The 16,273-nt window shown below is 50.2% G+C and overlaps 1 protein-coding gene across 3 annotated transcripts in view; it reads right to left on the reverse strand.

The window, feature by feature from the left end:
• DYNC1H1 (dynein cytoplasmic 1 heavy chain 1) overlaps positions 1 to 16,273 on the reverse strand; it is a 68,867-nt gene that overhangs the window by 18,173 nt on the left and 34,421 nt on the right. For all 3 annotated transcript variants that reach the window (XM_021679851.2, XM_021679852.2, XM_021679850.2), the window contains 22 exons: positions 16,048 to 16,214; positions 15,777 to 15,950; positions 15,011 to 15,176; positions 14,741 to 14,929; positions 14,454 to 14,648; positions 13,536 to 13,818; positions 13,207 to 13,307; positions 12,531 to 12,690; positions 11,263 to 11,506; positions 10,913 to 11,096; positions 10,219 to 10,431; positions 9,254 to 9,492; positions 8,921 to 9,077; positions 6,267 to 6,494; positions 5,518 to 5,748; positions 5,185 to 5,325; positions 4,703 to 4,936; positions 4,406 to 4,612; positions 4,206 to 4,327; positions 3,568 to 3,733; positions 2,809 to 2,972; positions 1,275 to 1,404 (listed from right to left, as the gene is read on the reverse strand). In XM_021679851.2, coding sequence (XP_021535526.1) covers positions 1,275 to 1,404; positions 2,809 to 2,972; positions 3,568 to 3,733; positions 4,206 to 4,327; positions 4,406 to 4,612; positions 4,703 to 4,936; positions 5,185 to 5,325; positions 5,518 to 5,748; positions 6,267 to 6,494; positions 8,921 to 9,077; positions 9,254 to 9,492; positions 10,219 to 10,431; positions 10,913 to 11,096; positions 11,263 to 11,506; positions 12,531 to 12,690; positions 13,207 to 13,307; positions 13,536 to 13,818; positions 14,454 to 14,648; positions 14,741 to 14,929; positions 15,011 to 15,176; positions 15,777 to 15,950; positions 16,048 to 16,214 — 4,095 coding nt within the window. The remainder of the gene's footprint in view (positions 1 to 1,274; positions 1,405 to 2,808; positions 2,973 to 3,567; positions 3,734 to 4,205; positions 4,328 to 4,405; positions 4,613 to 4,702; positions 4,937 to 5,184; positions 5,326 to 5,517; positions 5,749 to 6,266; positions 6,495 to 8,920; positions 9,078 to 9,253; positions 9,493 to 10,218; positions 10,432 to 10,912; positions 11,097 to 11,262; positions 11,507 to 12,530; positions 12,691 to 13,206; positions 13,308 to 13,535; positions 13,819 to 14,453; positions 14,649 to 14,740; positions 14,930 to 15,010; positions 15,177 to 15,776; positions 15,951 to 16,047; positions 16,215 to 16,273) is intronic.

A 16,273-nucleotide genomic window follows, 5' to 3' on the forward strand; every position in this document is an offset into this window, starting at 1 on the left:
GAAGACAAAGACCATGACCATGCAGAGGAAAGCAAACTACTGTAAAAATGTCAGTTCCATCCAAACTGACAGAGAAAGCCAATGTAATCCTGGCCTCAATCTCAAGGGTGGACAGTAGTGGTGGTTTTAGCATAACTGGACAAGCCAATTCTAATTTCATTTGGAAGAGGAAAGGGCCAAGGATGGTCAAAAAGTCCCTAAAGAAGCAGCAGGTGTGAAGGCCTACCCATCAGACTTTATCATCGCTATCAGGGCCCTGCAATCTGAGCACAGGAAGGGACAAATAATCAACAGAACAGGACAGAGCCTCTGAAACAGACCCTTGCATGCGGGGAGCCCAGGATGACAGAGAGACGCTGCCAATTAAGGGATTATCCAACCAACAGTGCTGGGTCCTATGTTGGGACAATGGACACCCCTCAGGAAAAACTGGAAATGGACCTGTAGCTCACTCTACATACACACACAATTATAAATGGATTATGGGTTAAATGACAGAACTTTAATAACATTGGTTCTTCCAAAGACACCAAAGAGACAGTGACAGATGAACCACTGGAAGAAGATGGTGCCTATAAATGAGCAGGATTAGGATCTGGAGTCCAGAAAATTCTAGAAGCACCAAACAAACCTATCTTGCTATTTCTTGCTTCCGTGCAGCCCCCTTTAAGACCCAACGCCAGGGTCTGCTCCACCGAGATCTCTCCCCAGACGGAGCCATTTCCACCTGTCTGTCTCCCCTGTTGGACTGTGAGCTCCCTACAGGAAGACTTTACTCATCCCTCTGTCTGCACTTCCTACTGAATGAAATGCATACTGAAAGTACAACTTACTAAAACATCTTACTCTTTTGGAAAAAGGACAGCTCATAGCTATTCTGGGAACGTCAACTTTGTTTAGTACAAAGTATATGAAATGTTTTCATGCAAATTATTCACAATTAGCTCATTTTTATAGTGTGAGGAAAGTGAAAGCAAAGGGAAAGCCTCCTTTCACTGCAAACGCGTGGAAGCCGTGACCCCTGCTGGCTGGAGGGGCACGGCTCTTGTAGCGGCCACTTCACGGGAGTAGGAAACACAGAGCGGCAACCAGCCCCAGCCGCACCCCGCACCCCTGGGACTGTCTGCCCCACGTTATCAGCAAATACATAGTGAGTCGTGCCTATACCCAATGCTTCACTTACAGGGTGCTTCAGGAAAAAGCTATTTTTGATTAGAAGAGAATTCTAACTAAAAGGACAAAAGGAAGTATTTCTGAAATGACGTATCTGTTACCTTTGACAACCAGTTGCTGTATAAGATGGGCCGGCTCATCGCCTTCTCTTTGTCTATGTTGGGGAAGTGCTTCAGAGCAACCATGTCGATGTTCTCGTCCGTCCAGCGCCTCTCCTCGTCCTCCACGAGTCTGTTGGAAGAAGAGTGGCATGCCTATCAGTCCAGAGGCCGTGGTGTGAAAACACCAAGTTTTGTTGGTGCTGTGGGCAACTCCAAGGGCTAGAATTAGCCTTTACCAGAAATTTTCATTTTCTTTTTTTTCTAAAGATTTTATTTATTTATTTGACAGAGAGACACAGCGAGAGAGGGAACACAAGCAGGGGGAGTGGGAGAGGGAGACGCAGGCTTCCCGCGGAGGAGGGAGCCCGATGCGGGGCTTGATCCCAGGACCCTGGGATCATGACCCGAGCCGAAGGCAGACGCTCAACAACTGAGCCATCTGGGCGCCCCCAGAAATTTTCATTTTCTACAAATGGAGAAACTTAAGAATCTGAACTCCAGACAGTTTAAACGATCCAAAATTTTGACATTAAATATAAAACCCCTCAAAACTATGGAACCACTACATTTAAAAAAATTCCTCTAGGGGTGCCTGGCTGGCTCAGTTGGTAGAGTGTGCGACTCTTGATCTCAGGGTCTTAAGTGCAAGCCCCATGTTGGGTATACAGATTACTTAAAAAACAAAAGCAGAAACAAATAAAAGTAAAAAAAATTTCCTCCTCTAAGAATGACAGATCACATTGATTTTTAAAATAGAACAGGAGGGGCGCCTGGGTGGCTCAGTCGTTAAGCGTCTGCCTTCGGCTCAGGTCATGATCCCAGAGTCCTGAGATCAAGCCCCGCATCGGGCTCCCTGCTCAGCGGGCAGTCTGCTTCTCCCTCTCCCACTCCCACCAGCTCGTGCTCTCTCTCTCTCTCAAATAAATAAATAAAATCTTAAAAAAGTAAGATAAAACAACAACATGACTCTAGTTTCTCAACTTGCTTAGTATAAAGTTCCCAATATCACGGGGGCAGTAAGAGAACAAAAAAATGGGAACTGTGACAAGCACAGCGCTGGAGACACAGGGCTTATAAAGAAAACCATGAAGCAAGCAGGTGAGACCGGACCTGTCCTGTGGATTATCGGGGTGGGGCAGGGGGGGAGGGCGGGCACAGGCACCTTCTGAGAAGCTGACTCTGTGATACAGTGAGCAAGCCACCAGGTGCAGGTCTAGTGAAGGCAGGGCACACAGTTACTGCAGCCCAGTCAGAATTTACAAGCAACACTGCCGTTGCTACATTTTAATGAAAACAAAATTTTGCCTCTGGTATTTTGGGAAATCTGTGAAAATTTTATTATAGCTCCCTGCACCCTGAGACCCATCAACGCTTGGGGGTGGCTGTGCTCGGTGCCCAGACACAAGTCCGCTCTCGCCGCCTCCAGCAGAGCCTGGCTCAAATCTGGGCAGGCCAGCCTTGCCTACACCCTAACTCGGAGGGTGGTAAGCGTCTGAGTGGGGGAGCATGGAGCTAACCGCAGCCTCAGCTTTACCTGTCTTGGAAGAGACGGAGGGCTTCATGTGCCCAAATCCGAATGAGGCCTTCCACGGGCAGAGTCTCCAGAGGTCTCAGGGCCTCGAAGATCCCTCGCACCCACCTCGTCATCTCACGGGGTGAGTAGATATAGTGGGGTTGTGTGTCCTGAGTGAATCTCTCCTGCGGGTTCAGAAAAGTGGAGGTACGTGTAAATATCTTAAAACATGAAAAGTCAGTAAAAGCTCAAATGCTGTATAACATTTTTATATTGAAAATGAACTACCTAGGCCCTGGAATATTTAAGGATGAATTAGTAATGTTGGAACAAGTGGACAACTATCAGGAACAAAGTTCGATCCAAGTTGCTCATTTTTATATTAAAATTAATTATATTTAAAAGAAAGTACAAAAAATTCTTCCAAAAACACTTTAAAAAAGGTAATTCCTAAGTTCGGGGAAAGCATGATTTCAAAAGCAGAAGTAAAGACACTCGATGACATCAAAAATTCTGCAGAGAAAGTTGCAGTTCTACAAAATTAAAAGCCAACTAAACCCTAGGAAAAACATTTGCAACATGGGATAGGCAAGTGCTCATAAAGCACTAGGAGCATGACGCCGACCCCACGGGCAGATGGGCAGCTCTCTCACGTGCCCTCGGGAAGGCTTCCCCAAGACAGGCAAGTCACAACCACGAGAACCACGTCTCTTTTTCACTAAAGCTCAATCTTTTAACAGTGTTCTTCAGTTACTAGGGGAGCAGAGAAGCCCCGAGTACCTGAGACATGGTATAGAACTCCACCATCGCGGCCGTGAGCGGCTCCGCGTACGTGCGCAGGGACGGGATGAGCCTCAGCATGGCCCGGTTGAAGGTGCCGTAGATCTGCGTCAGGGAGGCGGGTCCCGGGTAATCCACATACACAACAGGCACGTGACGCAAGAATCTGTGTGAGGACAGGCAGCTCAGCCACTCCAGGGAAGGAGTGGTGCGCCTGAGTGGTCAGCGGCCCCGTCCCGGGCCCACCCCCGGGGCTGCTTCCCAGTCTATCCATGCAGGCTCCGTGTCACAGTCAACACAGAGATCACACACACCCCGCTCAGGCCTGGCTCTGACATGTAACAGCGGATCTGAAAAAGAGCCAAGCAAAGATGGGAAATGGGAAAATGATTCAGGCTTATTCTACCCTATCTTGGCCCTAGGCGGCGGTTAGCTCGTTACTACTCAAGAGTCAGTGCTTTTATTTTCAAGTGTGTTTTCCTGGGATTGCAGCACAGCGAAAGGAGGCCAGGGGCCACCCTATGATAAGCAGCATTATGTCACCGTTTTATAATTACGATCAGATTTTCGTTGTGCTACATCTAAAACAATCCTGCAACAGCTGCGTGTGAGGCCAGCGCAGTCTACAAAGCTGTTACCTGTGAGAGAGGGGCTTTCTTCCGGGATCAGTGGGTGGATTACAAGCCCCGACAAACTGGATTCTCTCCAGCTTCACCCACGTTTGATCTGAGGTTCGGTAGAAGCCTCCGTGCTCCACCATCTAAGGGAAAGTGGGAGCGTTAGCACATCAGGAGCAAATGTGAACAAGGGCAGTGGGGACTTGTGGATATACACAAACCTGTCTGATGAAGGATATCACCCTCTGTGTCCCATATTTATCCATGTCCGGCAAGTTGATCTCATCACAGAATAGTACCAGCCACTTTCCAAGTTGAACAGGAGCCAAAACGACCCCGTTAGGTGTGCGTCTGTATTCACAGTAGTGGTCAAAAGTCTTCAGCAGAAGCTCAGGGGTAGTAGCACTCGAGAAGTTAAGACCCACAACCTTTAGACGGGAGAAACAAATGAAGGACTGTAAGGCCCATCCTGTATTCGAGCACCGAAAGGCCTGCTGCCCACATCCCAGCCTCTTTACCTCCATGTCAGGCAAGGCCCGGAGGGCGCTGAAGAGTGTCATGGTCTTGCCAGACCCCGGGGGGCCGCACAAGACCAGTGGCTTGTGCTCAGCCAGCCAGGTGTACAAGAGGGCTTCGTGGCGGACAGTGTCCAGAGTCGGCACGACGACATCGGGGGCCGCCACCTTGTGTGTCTCCACTTCAATCTGAGGCACCTTGGCCTGCCACGGCGACCACTCTCCGCTGATGGACACCTACACCCAGAGAAGGGGCGCAGCTCACTTGGGGACCCCCACACCTCCTCACTTAGAGACTTGCTTGCTTTCACACAAATCACAACTTGCACGTTCACATCTGCTTTCCTTTTATACCACATAAAACAGAAGTCAGAATCCTTTTATGAACCGGAAAGAGTAAGCCAAGCTCACGGTGAGGTGGCTCCAGGAGTTAAACCAACGTGGCGAGATCAAGGGGAAGAAGGCCACGCCCTCCCTGCACTTACTTCGTAATCGATGATGGGTATGTTGGGTGCAGCGGGCAGTGGCACTGTTGTGATTCTTCGGATGTATTCACCCAGCTCTGCTCTCATTTTCAGCCGACTGTCTCCAGACAAGGACCAGAGTATGGCATAAACCAGATACCGCTATTGAATGAGTAAACAAAATAAAATTTCAACAATAAAGACATTCATAGCAATGTTCACCTTGAAGAGAGTGGTTCCCTTCCAAGAGAACACACCCAAGCGGGCATACAGTTTCGGGAGGCTCACGACAGAGGTCATGCATGCACGGCCCTGGTGGAGCCCTGCTCTCCTGTGACGCGTGCAGCCCCTGACCTGAATGTAGCGCTCCAGCTGCTCGATCTGCATGGGGAAGTCGGGGTGGTTGGCGTTGTACTGGGCCACGTTCCGGCAGGCCTGGTGCAGCATGGAGAAGAGTGAGCCCAGGCAGCGGAGGCGGGTCAGGTCCATGATGTGCTCCAGCTTGAAGGCATGCTCCAGGGCCTTGGTGACCAGGCCGTTGGAGGTGAAATATGGCTGCATGATTGTGGCTGCATCCCTTTGGATCTGCAAGAGGCAGTAAATGATACTTAACTATCATTTCAGAAAGCCCAGAGACTTTCATGTATTCTCACTTAAGCCCAGGAGAGGATCATGTGACCCGCAAAAAAAATGTTTTTTGGATAAGCTTCAGTGACCAATCCTTATTCCTTTATCTTGGTAGTTCTCAAAAATCACATTTTCTGGGAACACTGGCTTTCACCACTGAAATGCAAAAAGGCAGTGTTTCATCAATTCGCAGAGAAAAGTCGGATAACCGAAAGAATTCTTTAAAATTTCCCAAACATGTCTTCACTGAGGCAGCTGAGACTGCTTCCATAGGAGCTGGTTTAAGACAGCACTGATTATGCAAACCTCCCTCGAGTGCCCTGCTTCAACAGTGACCACCCAGGAAAGAGTACCACGGCTCCCTTGGCTTCCAGACCCTCGGGGGCGGAATGCCCGATCTCACTGCATGTGAAGTCCCAGCCCTCCCGGAGGCAGATCTGTGGCCGTACTGGGCAGAGCGCTGACGGCCCTTGTACCTGCAGCATTGGGGAAGCAGCCTCCTCCCCCTCGTCCTCTTTGCCCTTGCGCCGGCGCTGGGCCTCGTCCTCCCCTTCGTCCAGGGGGATGCTGCGCAGCCTGGCCAGGAAGTTGTTGAAGATCATGTCTGTGCTGAGCACGTCCTCACTAAACCAGACCATGCCGCAGCGCGACACTGTGGCCAGCGTGGCGTATTTCAAGTCCTGCACTTCAAACATTATTCGCACCTTGAAAGAAAATACACAGCGTATTTAATGGCGCGGGTTTGGTAGAAACTCAGATGTTAAAATAATTTTACCTACATACACAATGAAAGGTCAATTAGAATTTTCTGCACTTAGTTTAAAAGTGAAAACATCTATGACTGTCTTCACTACAACATCCACCAGCTGCTCCTCCACAAGAATCTGGGTAGGAGGGGCGCCTGGGGGGCTCGGTCAGTTGAGCGTCTGACTCTTGGTCTCGGCTCAGGTCATCATCTCAGGGTCGTGAGATCAAGCCCCACATATGGCTCCACGCTCAGTCTGGAGTCTGCTTCAGATCGACTCTCCCTCTGCCCTCCGCTTGCACATGTGAGTTCATGTACGCTCTCTAAAATAAATAAATCCTTTTTTTTTTTTATTTTTTTTATTTTTATTTTATTTTTATTTTTATTTTTTTTAAAGATTTTATTTATTTATTTGAGAAAGAGAATGAGAGACAGAGAGCATGAGAGGGAGGAGGGTCAGAGGGAGAAGCAGACTCCCTGCCGAGCAGGGAGCCCGATGCGGGACTCGATCCCGGGACTCCAGGATCATGACCCGAGCCGAAGGCAGTCGCTTAACCAACTGAGCCACCCAGGCGCCCCAATCCTTTTTTTTTTTTAAAGATTTATTTATCTGACAGAGAGACACAGCGAGAGAGGGAACACAAGCACGTGGAGTAGGAGAGGGAGAAGCAGACTCCCCGTGGAGCAGGGAGCCCAATGAGGGGCTCCATCCTAGGACCCTGGGATCAGGACCTGAGCCGAAGGCAGACGCCTAACCACTGAGCCACCCAGGTGCCCCTACGATAAACAAATCTTAAAAAAAAAAAAAAAAGAAGAAGAATCTGGGTAGGAAACACGTGTGCTGGGAGAAGAGCAGGTGAGCCCTCAAGATAAGCTCTCGGTGGAGAGAAGAAACAGCTGCCTCGGAGGGGGCATCGGCAGCAAACGTGCACCAGCCTTACCCCAAGCTGGGTGTGGCTGCCATACTCCCCGCCTGAACCCACGAACCCTCACACGGATCCCCTGAGGCAGGCACGTGACTCTGTTTCACAGACGGGGCTGGGTACCTCACTCGGGTCCCGCTGCTGGTAAATGGGGCTGAGATTCAAACCAGATGGTCTGATTCCCGAGCCTTAACTTCAGGGCTAGCCTGCCTCCCGGGAGAGCAATCTCTTTCCAACGATGGTTAGGATCTACTGGATAACAAGCCATAACAGAAAGACCCGACAAGTCAAACAAGACATAAGTCCAAGTGCACATTTCCTGAGCGGCACTAGGCACCCCTGGCTTGGTTTCTGACGTGATGACAGCCACCACTGCTGGCCCAAAGGTTCACATTCACCAGCTGCTCATGCAAAATGATTCGTCCTTTGTCTCACGCCCACCTCTGGCCCCTCGGCGACTCCCACCAGCACGAGCTTTAAATTACACCAAAACTCAGCAGCCCCCGTTGCCAACTCCTCTGGCGCACACCCCCGGCTGTGCCTGGGCTACCGCTCAGCTCCCACTCTGCCCTCTGCGATTACTCTGCACCCAACAGCCAGAGGGATCTGATCCAGACCCTCCCATGGCTCCCAACTCACCCAGTGGGCGGGTGCCAGTCCTCACAGTGACCCCAGCCCAACCTGACTGGCCCCCTTCCTCCCTGGTCTCACCCACCTTTTCCCCCCTTGCTCCTCGCACCTCTGACCAAGCCCCCTCTTCTCTGCCCCTTCACCTGGAACTGGAACGCCTGGAGGCCCACAGACTGGCTCCCTCACCTGCCTCGATCTCTACAAACACTTCTCGGTGATGCCTCCACATCGCCCTCCCTGACGGTGCGTCCTCCAGATCTTGCCAACGGCCACCACTCACTTCCAGCTCTTTTCCTTACCACTTAACACTGTTTCCCTTGTTTTTCAGTCCTCCGTATCAGACTGTGTGCCCCAGGACAGCAGGGGTTTGGTCTGGTTTTTTCCTGCTGGACCTTCAGTAGAATGCAACTCCTTGCCAGGCCCACCCATGTTTTCTTACCTATCTGGTGGTGTGTCCAGGACCTGCACCAAATGCTCATTTCTAAGGGACAGTCTTGAAAGCTTCCATATCTAAATTACTAATTTTGCTGCTTCCCAGATACATGATAACTTCAGAAATCCTAACAACAACCCCATAATGTTCAGTTAAAAGTGTTAATTAGGAATTTTGGAGTGTGCTTAACATTCAGCAAACAGCAGAAAGTTATTAGTCCTATGGAAATATTTCTCACTTGCCACAGCAATAGAAAAATCTAGTACAAGGAGATTCCATCAACTCTGAAAACTATTTACATGGCTGACTGCTACTACAGAACCCGGAGCTTCACCTCCAGAGCAGCACTCTGCTAGCGCACAGGATATCTGCTTTGACACCCCAAAGAAGGCCACTTACATTGGGCGGAAGGCTGAGGCGCTCGCCATTTGGCAGAGTCAGAAGCTTGTTGTCGTCCAGCACCGAGTTCAAGTTCTCCACCCACTCGGGGTCCACGTCACCATCGAACACAATCCACTGGCGCTTCTGTAGCTCACCTCTCACGTTGTCTATGATCCTGGTTTGGACAGGTTTTGAAACATCTATTGACCAACTTGAGATTAGAAATGCTCACCCTACACAGTTTCTGCAGGGACATTTACATCATTTAGTTTTGGCTAAAAAAGTAACACACACCGTTAATATAAGGACAGAGCACCCAGGTCCCACTTGCTGGAATCAAGGTGAACTCACTTTCTAAGGACGTGTGTGAACAGCCCATCCGTCCATTCCCTGGTGTTGGGGTCCAGGGTTCCATAAAGGTGGTCTTTGCTGATGGCCTTAGGGTCAATGATGTGGGCCACGCCCTCTACACCCTCGAGCCTCTCCAAAGCCTTTAGGAGCACGCGCCAAGCCATGCTCTTCCCGCTTCCCGAGGGCCCCACCATCATTAGGCCATGGTTGATCTGGGTGATCTGATAGAGCTGGAGGACCTGCCAGGCCAAAGAGACCACATCATAACCAGTCCAGAGAAAGAACAAGGTTCTCCAGCCCATCCTCATGGCAGCAGATACAAGAGAGGTGCTCTGAATTCCTAAAGGCAAGTACTACCTGGAACTTTTAAAGTTACATGGGCCACATCTACAAAAAATATTTCAAGAAGAGTTTTAACTAAACCGTGGGGAGTTCTTTGGCTGGAAGCCAGTGGAACAGGGGATGCCTACCAAGCTGCCTCAAAAGAGGCACATAAGATCCCCTTTAAAGAGGTGGAGACTCATGGATGAGCCATTTGTGCGACCGGGGCTGGTACTGCTCAGGCTCAGCATGCAGCCGTGTGACAGTATGCTTCTTAGGCTCCCAGAGAAAGGAAAGAAAAGAACCCAACACAGAATGTAAACCACGCGCTGACTGGCAGATTTACGTTGTTAACCCATGAGCTGGAAGGACTCGTACTAGAAATTGTACTGGCGTAAATACTTCCCATAACAATTATGTATCAGTCAGCATTCTCAGAGAATGAACTACACCAGAAACGGGAAATTTTCAGGTAAAATGTTATGTCTTTAAGTTAAGAAGGAAAGCCTTGGGTCAAATCTCCATACAGACGACGCTGTGCCTCCCCGGCCCTCATGGTGCGAGTTCTCTCCAACGTGGCTCCTTCCCGGGGCCCCCGCCTACCATGACCGCCCAGAGCAGCCAGCAGGGCCAAGCCCGGTTACCTTTTCAACCCACATCCCGCCGACTTCTTCTCCGTCTCCGTACGTCAGGTACATCTCCTGGCACACCTTCTTCAGCTCTTCTCGAAGCGCGGTCATTTCGCCCCGGTGGTACTGGACCCCGGGGAACACGTCTGACAGGAGGCTGAAGAGCAGCGGGATGTCTTCTGCCACCAGCTTGGGCACCATAGTCTCACAGACACTCTGGATCAGAATCTAATGGTGAGAAGGGAGACGAGCTCTGAGCAGAGCTTGGGGGTTGGTGGAGGGAGCCCAGCTCGCACGGCCACTGCTGTATCCCCAGAAGGTACGTAAGGAAGACGCGGCTGTTAGTGACTCAGTTCACTGTGCAAATATAGCGTCTTCGACCCATCCATCCCAGGACGTGTGAATCGCAACGGGGACTTTCAAGCCATGGCTTAGATGTTAAAGACGCCAATTTAAATATTAGTGTTTAGGGGTCTCTGGGTGACTCAGTCAGTTAAGCCTCTGACTCTTGGTTTTGGCTCAGATCATGATCTGGACCCTGGGACCAAGCCCACGTCAGGCTCCACGCTCAGTGGGGAGTCTGCTTCTCTGCCCGCCTCTCTCCTCTGCCCCTCCCCCTGCTCACGTGCACTCTTTCTCAAATAAATAAATCTTTAAAAAAAAAATTAGTGTTTAAGGTGTGAGTGATTAAAAGAACATGTGTACAAACCTCTTGTTCAGGTAAATTTTCTGCAATTTCTCCTTCATCAACTGCTTCCCCTCGTTCTTCTTTCTCCCTCTTTATCTTCTGAATTCTCTCTCTCTTCACATTTCCTGCACTTACCAGCACACTCTTCAAAGCTCGGAGACCAAAGTCATAATGGCTTTGAGAAGAGAGCTGCTCATCACATAGTCTGAAAGAGAAAGCGTTTGCCTTACAACAGCACGCTCCAGGCAGCCAGAGAGTCAAGAAATCAGACACAGACACTTGGAAAGCTGTGCCATGATTAGAGATGAACCTTAGGTGGCATATCTCACACATGCTAGGCACACGGTCAGGGATAACTCTGGGGCACTCACTTGAAGAATGGGACGATTTTGTTGGCGAGGACCTCAGCAGTGCGGAAGCCCTGCGAGTACAGCATGACCTGGGCGATGAGCTGCCGGTCAGGCTTGGTCATGGCCAAGCTCCGGAATAGCTTCTTGAGGTTGTCGGGAAGGTTGGACCTGCCTGCATAGCCAGGGTTCATGGTGATGAAGATGGCCATGTCTGGGCTCACCTTCACTTGCTTGTTGAGCAGCTCACAAGTAATGGGGGCGGAAGCTGAAAATCAGAGAATGGTGTTAAGATTCGCAATGTTTAAAACCAGGGTAAAATCTCCCTAAAATCACAGACAAAGCACCCGTTTCCCCACCAGCCTCTAAAGCCCAAAGCCCAGGGCTGCAGGGGAGCCGCTCTCTGGCCCTCCTACTGGCATGCCACCCTGCCTGGCAGACCTAGCTGTGCACACCTCACCTACATGAAAGCCACCTGAACATGGAACAAAGTCACAAGGCGCAGGAAGTGCATACTCTGCTTGCGCATTATTGTGTCACAAGGTCAACGTGAGGATAGAAATGCAGGCCAACAGTAGTTGCAGAAATGAAAATCAATCCATGTGACACAACTGAGTGGCTCAGACCCTGACGACTGCCTTTTCCTGGGATCAACCACTACCACCCACACTTGACCCCTTTACTCGGTACAGAACCCCGAGCACACAGTGCTTTCTCTGACACCCCCCTTGTTTCACCGAGAGCTCTGCCAGTCCTTCGGTAAGACAAGTTCCTATTACTGCAGAACGGAAGCAACACCAAAAGTTAACTGCGCCCGTGAAAGGCTGGCCACCGGTGCCTTACTTCCTCCAGCACCCGCCCTGCCCCCTGGGCGCGCCTGGCTTTGTACAGAACAAAGCAGGGGAAGGTGCCCTCAGAGCCCCTCAGAACAGGTCCTACTGCAGTGACAGAGGGCGCGTCCCCAAAGCCCCCTGGAAGAAGGCTGGTCTGTGGGCACGCAGGGGGAGGACGGGGGCAGGGGGGCCCACACTGGCCCGACACTTGCTGCAGGCAGAGGCTGTGGGAGGGAGCAGACCCTCGTCCACCCGGGAAGGACAGCCAGGGTGTGGACTGCTCTGGCCTGAGCAGCGCCGACTACCCAAGCTCCAACATCCCGGCTCTCGCCACCGTCTGCGGCAGCGAGTCCCAGGACCGAAGTTCCATTCTAATTGAGGGTGGCAAAACGGAACCCAGCCCCATGGGCTTTCCCTCCGCAGTCGCTAAGGAACTTGCAGAGAAGAAGGAAGTCTCACTCTTGTCACAGCTGGGGTTGGAGTGCTCGCGCAGCGCCTCCTGAATGCACTGCACCTGCTGCGACACGGCTGACAACATCCGCTCCTCCAGGCGGTTGAACTCGTCGAAGCAGCCCCACGCGCCCACCTGGCAGAGCCCCACGAAGATGCGCCCCATCGCCTGAAACCAGAGCAAAGGAGGCATCTCAGGGCTGGCTCTGTGGCCTCGATGCTGGCCCGGGCCCCCCATCTGCTGCCCTCGAGGGGACACAGGGCCGACATGGGCGGCGCGGGGCCCGGGGCCCACACACAGCAGGCCCATCTCCAACGACAGTGACTGTCAGCGCACGCCTGCGGCGATTCGCACCTCTCCCTCTCCTGTGCCAACAAAATCCTAACGAGAAAGCTGTTCTTTTTATTCTATCACCTTTTGTTGATTAGGAAAATCTCGTTGGTTACGGTTGTTTACTCCCACACATAGGCACTAACCATTTCTTCCAGGAACGTGCAGCCCAAGTCAATGCCAGAGCACACACGCTGGACCCCTCCCTCAGAGTCACACCATCCCGGTCCTCAGCAGGGCAGACGGGCCACGCCGAGCTATAAGGCCAACAGCCTAGAGAGCGGTCCAGGTGTGGCACTCCCCAACTGGCCTCTCAGGCCATTACGTTTCAGGCGGATTCAGAAAACTTCTCACCTGGAAATCAAAGGTTTCATCGCAGTTGAAAACTAAAACAAAGCGTCCAAGTTGATGGCCAAGAGCTTTGACCGACTCTGTCTTCCCAGTCCCGGCCGGCCCTGTCATTTGAAGAAACATGACTGAGTACTTGAGTCCACGGGGAAGGATCTTCAGCTTTACACAATTCATTTACAAAATCAAAGGAGATGTAATAACTGCAAACATATCTAAGATTCTAGAACGTACCGGCTATGTAATTAAGAAGTATCTTTAAAATCACTAGTCTAATCTTTACAAATTATGCTTACTCTTGGTCTCCATCTGTCCAGGTCTGTGCAGTAACTTACCAAACGGCGACCCCCCCAGCCTGGCCTCTAAGGCTTGAGTCATGGTCAAATAGCAGCGATCGGTGAGGGGGGTCTGCACCAGCTTGTCCTGAACGCCCAGGTACTCAAAGCCGTAGTTAAATTTGGCATTTGCCATTTGGATCGACAGCTGCTGTAGCACGTCAGTTTGCTTAGGGTCAAAGTAAAAGCGCATCTGGCTGAGCCATTCGAAAGATTTAGCGTTGTCAATCTTGCTTTTGATCAAGGACCGCGTCACATCCCTCTGGTGAACCAGCTCTGTAATCTGAACAAAGAGTTAAAGAGTTTATCATAAACTGGAGAAGTACGGTGCCTTTCCTGGGGATGGGATCATTTAGTAGACTTTTGAGATGCAAGATCCAGTTACAGTGGCTTTTAGTAAATGTTCCAAAATGCCAATTTATTTTTAAAACAACAGAACTGTTATTCACATAATGAAATTACACAGAATCAAGAGCTGCAGCAAGACCAAACAACCGACAAACAAAACTACTTTAAGTGAAAGCTCTGCAACTAGCAGGACACGTGTCTCCGTCCTCACAGCCTGGGCCCCGTGGGCCGGGCGCAGCACACGCCCTGGCTCACCCAGGTCTCCCGGCGCCACACCCTGGGCGCTGCTTTGGGAAGGGATGAGGAGCCAGAGCGGAAAACCCTGATCTAAGCTTATCACTTCCTGTTTACTAGGATGTGTACACGAAGCTCCCTGCTCCGGCAGGGTCACCTGTCAACAGGAACAGAGAGCAAATACCCTCCACCCCGCTCCCCCGCCAGACTACATCAATTCGCCACCTCCTTCTCTCCCTGACACCAGAGTATATTCCAAGCACGATTTCCTTTAACTGCTTGGGCTGAAGGCACAAGAGCCTGACCGTTGAGGAATGAGTCAGGCACGGGACTAACCAAGTGCTCCAGCTTCCGTCTGCGCAGCGGCGGCTGCTCCATGAGGACGGAGTCGGCCAGCACGTTGAGGGTGACCTCCACGTTGCTCAGCACGGAGTGCAGGGGCGCCGCGTCACCGCTTCCCCCGATGCTGCTCAGAGCGGTCTCCACATTTTCAGACCAGGCGATCTGGGCTGAGAGAACCACAAGCTGGGCCTGAACGACACAAGACACAAGAGCCAAAGGATCGTTTCGGACACCAGCTGGTGCACCCGCCTTCATGCTGGCCCACTTCTGCCACACATTACCTGGTACTTATCAATCCAAGTGATGTACGTATTTGGGTCAATTGAAGTTGCTTTACCAAAAATCTCAACTTCTGTAACAGACTCAGCAAGAAGTTTAGCCAGTGTGACTCTCATCTCCTTTTCTACCAGTGTGAGCCACTCGTTGATTTTGGGATGTTCGGTAATTGACACGGGAGTTTTAAACATAACCTGAAATAAATACAATTTAAGAATGAAGATGTGCAAAGACAAGAGAGAAGCACTGTTAGTTACAATCATACATTCAACTACCTCCTCTCCTTCACGGGATGAAATGCCCAAGACAACAGAGTTATCCTCGTTCAGGATGATGCTCGAAACTCCAGCAAACATTTTCTTGAAATGTTTCTGTAACTTAGCTACGTTCTTACTGTTTCCAATAATTTCAAGCAAATCTTCATCACCCACAAAATAGAACCTAAAATTAAAATAGCATTCAAGTTGCTAAAATGTTATACATACGTAAATAGTCATTTAACACATAACTTCAAATTGTGGGAAGGGAAGCCGGATTTGGATGGTGGTGGACAATCTCCAGTCTGAACAGAGATCACATCCAAATTTCTTCCAGCCCTGAGCAGAAGATACATATTTATCTAACAAGTTACTGAAAAGGAATTCCATGGGTTTTATGTCATTCACCTTACTTCATGGACTTATTTTTTTTTTCATGGACTTATTTTTTAAAAGCCTGTTCGATTTACAGTAAGCTAACTATTCAGAGAGGAAGAAATGCCACTTGGAAAATAATCAGAGCTAAATTTTTAAGAGGTGTGAGCTGCCTGGAAGGGTGGATATTAGTTTCAGTGAAGCTTCATAAACAAATGCAAGGAAGAAAATAAAGGCTTATTCATTATAATTAGGAAAAAACGCACGAAAAGGGAATAATACTCATTAAATGGATTCTTGGTAACAAAACTCTTGATGTCGAAGTGACCAACATGCAGACGCAGAAGGGACAGCAGAGGGCTCTTGAAATTGAACTTCACTTCTGTGCAAGTCAAAGCAAGCATATTACCTGGGGAAAGATGATCGCTCTCTTTCTAGGTATTCTCCCAATGCTTTCTGGATCTTTCCTAGCAGGTCTGCCAATCTCTCCAGAGACCTCTGTACCCCTTGGATGTTCAGAACATCCATAACAAGGGGAGACTTGGATACTTTTTTCATCAGAGCCAAAAACTCCGTGCTGATACTACAAATCAAATCGAAACCATTGTTAGCTTTTATGTGAAGAGTGGTTACCAGCATATCTATGACTCGGCTCTCCTGCCCCCGGCTAGAGGTCGTACCTCTGGAACCGCTGGGTTTCCACTGGCAGCAGGTGCTTGATATCCGCACTGCCCGTGAAGATGCCTTCCAGGTAGACCCACCGCCTCTGCACATCGATCCACACGTCAAAGAGAGCCATGATCCGATTCAGCTTGTCTTCCCAGCTCAGGGCATCTTCTTCGAAAACCTAGTGGATAGATGGAAAGCAGAGCCCAGCTGCTAAAGTTTTCACTCATAGATATGCCA

Source organism: Neomonachus schauinslandi, chromosome 9 (genome assembly GCF_002201575.2).
Source record: "Neomonachus schauinslandi chromosome 9, ASM220157v2, whole genome shotgun sequence".
Taxonomy (NCBI): Eukaryota; Metazoa; Chordata; class Mammalia; order Carnivora; family Phocidae; genus Neomonachus; species Neomonachus schauinslandi.